At 36.5% G+C, this 7,860-nt stretch overlaps 1 protein-coding gene across 1 annotated transcript; it reads left to right on the top strand.

Annotated features, from left to right (window-relative positions):
• The first annotated feature begins 1,455 nt into the window (after positions 1 to 1,455).
• Positions 1,456 to 6,214, top strand: LOC114610245 (olfactory receptor 1L4). Its single transcript, XM_028754742.1, has 2 exons — positions 1,456 to 1,478; positions 5,205 to 6,214. Exon 2 carries the CDS (start codon positions 5,282 to 5,284, stop codon positions 6,212 to 6,214), a length of 933 nt encoding a protein of 310 aa, XP_028610575.1. The 5' UTR covers positions 1,456 to 1,478; positions 5,205 to 5,281.
• The last annotated feature ends 1,646 nt before the right edge of the window (positions 6,215 to 7,860 follow it).

Genomic DNA, 7,860 nt, shown 5'->3' with positions numbered 1-7,860 from the left:
GTGTTTCCATCATAATGTTACACTGAGGATTACATAAGACAGGAGATAGCATAGAACTTGCCCAGTACACTTAGCTGTCTGCATTCCTTCAAGTAATACAGTTTATATATACCCTCTTTTCATCTGTGCTGGCAACCTAAGAGGAAAACCAACTTCAGAATGAAAATGTCTCAAAACTAGAAAATTCATATGGAGATGTACAGAAATAGTCTATGTTTCATGTCTATTTTACATATATATATATATATATATATATATATATATATATATATATATATATATATATATATTGCTGTACTTAAAGGACTGGAAATGATTTCCATTTCTTCACCTTCCCCAGCTTCTAACCAATGGTAAAAAAAAAAAAAATCTACCAACAATTTATCATTTCCCTAGTTTTCTTTGTAAGTGAAAATAACAGCCACTTGTTAGAGGGGTTTGTCAATGCCCCACTGGATTATCTTTGAGTCTCCAAACTGCAAGGGTAAGCAAGGTAGAAATTGCATATGTACACATACACAATTACCACACATCTGTACACACCATTATCTATATGGAAGTGAAATGGAGACCAAATGCATGAGGAAACATACTGACCATATACAGATAAAGAGGAAGATGGCTAAGATAGTGCCTTTTAAAAATACCACAGGAAGAGAGATTTCCAGTTTAAAGCTCAAAAACAACCGCATAGCATGTGTTAACCACAGAAAACTATTCCAGAAGTGAAAGGAGAAATCCACAAGGTAAAATGAGTACGTCTAATAAACAGTAGAATGAGTGGTGGTCTCCTCAAGTTGAGAATATATCTTATACTTTCCAATGTTCTAATTTACCATCTCATATTTCAGAATCTATGTGATGCCACACGATAGTTCTCAAAAGTACAAAAATGAATTCACACACAAGAGAAAGACACAATCTTCTCTAACAGTCGAGGAGAGACAAAAATTATGAGTAATATGACCCCAAATGTGTTTATAGTGTGGTTATAAGTCATTAACGAGGAAAAATGAAAACAATAGGGTTAAATCTAGACATTGCTCCAGACTTCTAACCTCACTTCAGAAGACAGCGACATGCACACGCATGTATATAACAACGTGTAAGATCCCATTGTACAGAAATGCACTGATTGTATTGATTGTGCTACAGCTTGCTTCTTTTCAATGAACACACCATTATAGATAGTACAATAACAAAATACTCCCGTTCAGGCAGGAAAGCTAATCTCCATCCTCAGATCTCATTCAAAACCCAGCTCTATAACTTCCAGATGCAGGGTCTGCTAAATTACTCATCCTTGCCAAACTCTCATTTTTTGTCTATGAAAAGCAACTTAACAGTGTCTTTCTCTCAGGATTTGGAGAATAGAAAGTGATTTTTTTTAATGAAAAGCTTTTAGTTAATTATTTGCTAATAAATGTGTACTAATAAATGTTAGTAGGCATTAGCCACTTTTATATCCTTGGCATGATGTTGAATAAAAAGAATACACTATAAATTATTAAATAATTTGTATAATAGATTATTTATTAATTTATATAGTAATTCACATTTTGGTGAATATTTTAGTGATTCCAACCTTCTAATCTTTGACTTGTGGTTTAGTCAATAAAACTATATATACAAATCTTTGTTCTACACAAACGTGATTATTTCAACAGGATAGATGTCTTAAGTTCTTGGACAAATAATGCAAACTTTTATGTTAAGAGACAGAAAGAGGTTGATCTAGATGGGAGAGAAAGTGAGAAGGTGAAACCATAATCAGGGTATATTGTGTGAGAAAATGATCTACTTTCAATAAAAGCAAAAAAAAAAAAGGAGTAATACAGTCTTTCACCCCTGGTATGGGGGTCTAAAAGAGAGATATTCTGATTTACCCAATCATTTCCAGTGTTTATATGCCCTGTTTCTCTTCAGGCATGCAGAAGGAAATTCTGATTGGCAAAAATTGTATTCAGTCTCACTTGTGTTTTCTAATTAGCAGTGGGGATGAGCTAGTTCATTAGTACATGTGTTACAACAGTTTTCTATGACAAGGAGGCTATATTTTGGCTTTGCTCATGATACCTTCCAGCACAATGTTCAATGTTCAGAGTATAATATTCTATCATTCTTCCAGAGCTCATCTCTTACTTCGAGTAACATTTCATTATAGAACCTCAAAAAAGCCTTCTTTCTTTGTGGCTAAAACTTATTTTATGATTTAGAATTTTTACTTTTACTTAGTTTCTGACTTTTCTGTGTATGTATGAGTTATATAGATAGCCTTCTTTCCAAATATTCAACTAATTGTCAAAAATATCACTGATGTAGTTAATATTTTATCTGTTTTCTGTTGCTATGAAAATATCCTTATCTATTAAGCCTAGACTAAAATCCCTTTCTACATATAAATACAGATATATGCAGTTCATTGCAGTGGTTCATTTATTTCTTTCCTCTGGGTATGCCCTCACTGTTTTATTTTATTTATTACATGCTTTAATTTGTGATTAAGAAAGTTTTTGTTGTTATTACTTTTTTTTCAGAATTATCTTGTCTGTTCTCAGGCATTTGCTCCTCTAGGTAAATCTTATCACAACTCTCTCAAATTCCATTAAAAATTCCCTTGGGGTCTCATTAAGAGATGCATTGAATTCTCAACATTTGAGAAGATTCATGGTCTCAAAATTCTTTCTTTTTAGACTTATGGTATGTCCACTTTTTTCAGATCTTCCTTTATGTTCTGTTACATTTTCTCACTCATTTCTTTCATTTCCTTGGGCTTGTTCTCAACTAATTCTCTGCCTTTTTATGTCACTTTGAAGTTTTCTTGAAATAGACTTTAGTAATTCAGAAAGCCTGTTAATGTCTTTAGACCTATGTGAGTTTGAGTGACTTGGTGAAGTCTTGATGGTTACAAGTTGTTTTCCTGTATTTTCTAGGTGTACCATCACATTGCCTGCAAAGGGTGGCAGCTTCAGCTTTTTGAGATGTTTATTTAGATTCCTCTTGTATACTGTCTTAGTCTGTTATCTGAGCCAGATGGCTTCACAGTGCCAATATGTTTCATCTCTGTGTCTTGTTTACTAAATATTAGTGTGGATTGTATTTTTACACAGTAAACTTTATAAACTACATGGATTTTTAGAATTAGAACTTCATTCATAGCAGGCTTCTTTAATCCTTTGATAATTAAACACATGTGTACTGAGTTTTAGGCATTTGCACTTCCCATTCTTCTCTCCTTTCACACTAACTGAAATGTTTCCTGTTCCCAATAATCTCTCTCATACTTTGATGTTATTTTGTTTTTGAACCAATGAGGTGAATTGTTAGTTGCTTATATGACCATGAGTGAAATATTGTTTACCAAAACATGAGAAACTTATTGTCTACACCACTGAAGAAAAGGACTCCTGTCCAGTACCCATTACCTTCAGATAGTCCCTTATTAGTTACTGCCCAATGCATGATGAAATGGCAATAGGTCTATTCTTTGTTCAGGTAACTACAACATCATCAAGGGTACAGTGTCTGTGCTACAACTTTAAGGCATTGATTCACTGCACTTTTCTCCAACCCTTGACTTTTACAGTCTTTCTCCTCTATCTTTCATAGTGTTCCCTGACCATGGTAGGAGTGAAACAGATGGCCTATTTAAGCCAAATCACTACACATTCGTCTAGTCTCTGTACTTTGACCAGCTGTAAGTTTGCCCACCACAAAAAGATGCTTCTCTGTTGATAGATAGAAGTAATACTAATATATAAATAAGTCTAGTCATTAAGAAAGTAATTTGACATTATGATTATTTAGAAAAATAACAGTAGTAGGTTCCTATGACATTGCTAGCCACAGGCTCTGACTAAGTTTACAGTACAAGACGTAAGTTTCCTCCTATATAGTGGAGGGATAAAACCAATCAGAGAGAAGCTGATTGCCCCTATACTAGCAATGCCATCATTACACTGGTAGCTATATATTACTGGGCAGGTAATTACTGGAAGTCATGGACTCCAAGTTGAGTATACTATTGATGACTCTTTTTCCAAAGCAGTATGCAATGTGAAAGCTACTCAGTATAGAGAAGCCTTAAATTTTAAATTGAATTTTTTTCAGTATCTTACAATTCAGGTAAGTAGTATCTTCGAACAAAACGGTCTCATGATCTAGTTTTGGTGGGAAATTAAGATCATTGGCAATAGTCTGTAATTTTTGAAAGGTCTCTGGGGCCTCCTTGACCCAGAGCTTGCATGAAGATATCTCACACCTGCTGTGGGAATTTTCATTTGATAATGCTTAGCTTCTGAGAGGAGCATTATCCCCACATTCACAGGTTCCTTGTTCAAACTTTTTTTTAAATTATAATTTTAATAGAATCATAGAATGGGATGTTTCCATGGGGTTTTTCATACATCCTTAGTTATGTTTAACCTTTCCCCCCACTCTTTCCTCTTCCTTATTCCTCTGCCATCATTCCTGATTAAACTTTTTCACTCCAAGTATTCCCATCTTCTAGGTTTATAACACATATGTTCTGCTAAGTACCCTCCCTGCTTAATGGCACCTATTCAAAGTAATCTTGTAGACAGGAAAAATAATGTATTTTAAAACATGCTATCATTACTATAGGTACCAGCTTATAATACTCCTGAGTGGCATCCATGAGGGGGGAGTTCATAATTAAAGACTCCAGATTATAATATACAAACAATATTAAAATAAAAGCTAGTAAATTTTTCTTCTGCAGATACAAGAAAATCTCATCTGAATTCTGTAGACTTTATGGGGCATTAATGAGTTTTGATGCTCATTCACCTACATTTCCTGCTATGACCACCATCTCTAAAACTATGGTAAGAAGACCATAAATGGGAGGACCTCACTGATGAAGCTCATTTGTAAGAAAATAAACTACTTCAAGGGAAGCACAACTTCTTACTCTGAAAAGAAAATGAGGAGGTTAAGGACGTGGCCAAGAAATCATTTGAGACAAATGTACAGAAATGAAAATAACTCAGGTAAATTAAGTAACACAGACATTACTAAGCAGGAGTAAGAGACCTTCAGTTTGTAATTTAGAAAATAACAGGTGTCACTTTGTGTTTCTTTGTTAGATACTCATCTATTATACTTCTCTGTCAATTCTTAGAAAATATGCTTCAAACTCATAACAAATAGTAATGAGCATTTTAAAACAGGCTTGAAGATAGGGAAGAAGTTATACAGATAAAAATTCCTCTCAACGTCTTTTCTACAACTTCTCCAAAATCTATCCTGAGACAGAGACATGAGCAACCACAGCAGCAGCAGCACCTCAGACTTCATCTTGCTGGGTCTCTCTTCCAATCCCTCGATGCAGAACCCCCTTTTTGCCATCTTCATCATCATGTACCTGGTCACAGTAATGGGGAATGTGCTCATCATCCTGGTCATCCACTCTGACTCCAAGCTCCATACTCCCATGTACTTTTTCCTTAGCAACTTGTCATTCATGGATGTCTGCTTCACAACAGTCATTGTGCCCAAGATGCTAGTGAATTTGCTCTCAGAGACAAAGACTATCTCCTATGTGGGATGCCTAGTTCAGATGTACTTCTTCATGGCCTTAGGGAACACTGATAGCTACCTGCTAGCTTCCATGGCCATTGACCGACTGGTGGCCATTTGCAACCCTTTACATTATGATGTGGTGATGAGGCCACAACGCTGCCTCCTCATGTTGCTGGGTTCTTGCACCATCTCCCATCTACATGCACTGTTCCGTGTCCTCCTCATGTCTCGCCTCTCATTCTGTGCCTCTCATGTCATTAAGCACTTTTTCTGTGACACTCAGCCTGTGCTGAAGCTGTCCTGCTCTGACACATCCTCCAGCCAGATTGTGGTCATGACTGAGACCCTGGCTGTCATTGTGACTCCTTTCCTATGCATTCTCTTCTCCTACCTCAGAATCATTGTCACTGTGCTCAGAATCCCCTCTGCAGCTGGAAAGTGGAAAGCCTTCTCTACCTGTGGCTCTCACCTCACTGTAGTGGCCCTGTTCTATGGTAGCATCATCTATGTCTACTTTAGGCCTCTATCTATGTACTCAGTGGTGAAAGACCGGGTAGCCACTGTTATGTATACAGTAGTGACACCTATGATGAATCCTTTCATCTATAGCCTGAGGAACAAAGATATGAAGAAAGGTTTGAGGAAGTTAATGGATAGAGTTCACTCATAGAAAGATCAAAATGAGGGACTAGAGAGATAGCTCAGTAATTAAAAATGTGCTGTTGCAGAGGATATTTTCAGTTCCCAGTTCCCATGTTGTGAGGCGCGTGTGTAATCGTCTCGCCAGTAAGAACGCACCACACACACACACCAGAATCCTTCCGTAAAAACACGTTTATTCCCAAATACAAAATGGTGGAAGAAGACGCCAGGCCCAGGAAAAGCACTGCTTAATATACCCTTGGAGCGGTGCATTCACCTCTGATTGGCTGCTTACTCGTAGCGTGCCAAACGCCGTGGGATGGGCTTTAACTTTGGCAGGCCTTTTCCATGGCACATGCGCAATTCACCTATTCACCAGGAAAAATCCCGGATGTCAGGCAAACGCGGCTTTAGCCAGCGCATGCGCGGCTTCCTACACCATGTCAGGTGTCTCACGGTGGCATGTAACAACACCCTCCTCTGGCCTCTGCAGGTACCATCGCACATATGAGCATACTCGTACACACACACACACAACCCATAAATTTATTTTTAAAATACAGATAAAAACAGGGTATTGTCATAGTTGATATGTAATCTAAGACTCAATAGCCTATTCTTTCTTTCTATACATTTTCCTCATAGGTGGCATTGGATCCCAATAAGGACATTGAACTGAAAACAAAATATTTGATTTGTAATAATAGTTTGGGCAAAATATATGTTAATACTACATCATATACAACTGAGTGCCCAATATTTATCAATAGTCTAATGTCCCAGTGGTACAATAAGTATTTTGTATGAATAACACTTCAATACTTTTGACAATGCACATACTCAAGGAGTTACAGGTTGCTGTTAGTTTTCAGATGAATATATGGAGATTTGGTGTAGAGTTGAAAGGGATTTCTTACAGGAAATGGAATGAGACTTGATGTTTGACAGGAATTACTTCAAAAGATGAAGAAATGATCAGAACATTTTTAGTGAAGTGAAACTTACCCAAATCTAGAATCACTAAATATTGGAGTAAAGCTTTGTGAGGCTTCTTCAATCAGCTTCTAGCAGTGTAAAGAAATCACAGCTAGAAAAGTAGAGAAACTATTTTTCAAAGGTATTTATTCTACTTATTAACATCCAAATACCAAGACATTGAAAACTCTCCATGTCTAATTCTCTCACCTACATTCTTAATTCATTCTTTCTCCTCAAGTCTAGAATTGTCAACAGGACACCTTTCCATAGCCTGTAAAATACAATGTGTGTTATTCAGGAAAATAGTGCTATGGAATGAAACAAGAAAAGAAAAAAGAAAAAAAAAACCTTGAAACCTTAATTCTGCACTTTACTTCAAATTTACACTGTATGTCCATCATAGAAAAGTATAAAACTGAAAATCATTCTGAATAGACAAAAAATCCAAGAGTGTGGTGCCAGCACTGTTGGCATACTTTCTTAGCTATTTTATTGGGTTATTCTCTCATTTTTTCAACCCTATGCCACCCTAATCTCTTCCAACCCCCTAATCCCAAGTAGAAGAGAAAGGAAATTAGAGAGAAAATATGACATAGACTTCCTGCTGATTAGGGGCATCAGGTTCCTTGGGACAAGTCAGAATATCCAGCAATCCTGCAATCCTACAATCCTGCAATCCTACAATCCTGCAATCCT

The sequence above is a fragment of the Grammomys surdaster genome, unplaced genomic scaffold, assembly GCF_004785775.1.
Source record: "Grammomys surdaster isolate TR1022 unplaced genomic scaffold, NIH_TR_1.0 126035, whole genome shotgun sequence".
Taxonomy (NCBI): domain Eukaryota; kingdom Metazoa; phylum Chordata; class Mammalia; order Rodentia; family Muridae; genus Grammomys; species Grammomys surdaster.
The sequence above is the reverse complement of the archived record's forward strand: the minus strand, read 5'-3'. Positions and strand labels throughout refer to the sequence as shown.

What these genes read in the sequence shown, in the direction of transcription:
- LOC114610245 (XM_028754742.1), top strand. Translation starts at nt 5,282, where the DNA reads ATGAGCAACCACAGCAGCAGCAGCACCTCAGACTTCATCTTGCTGGGT.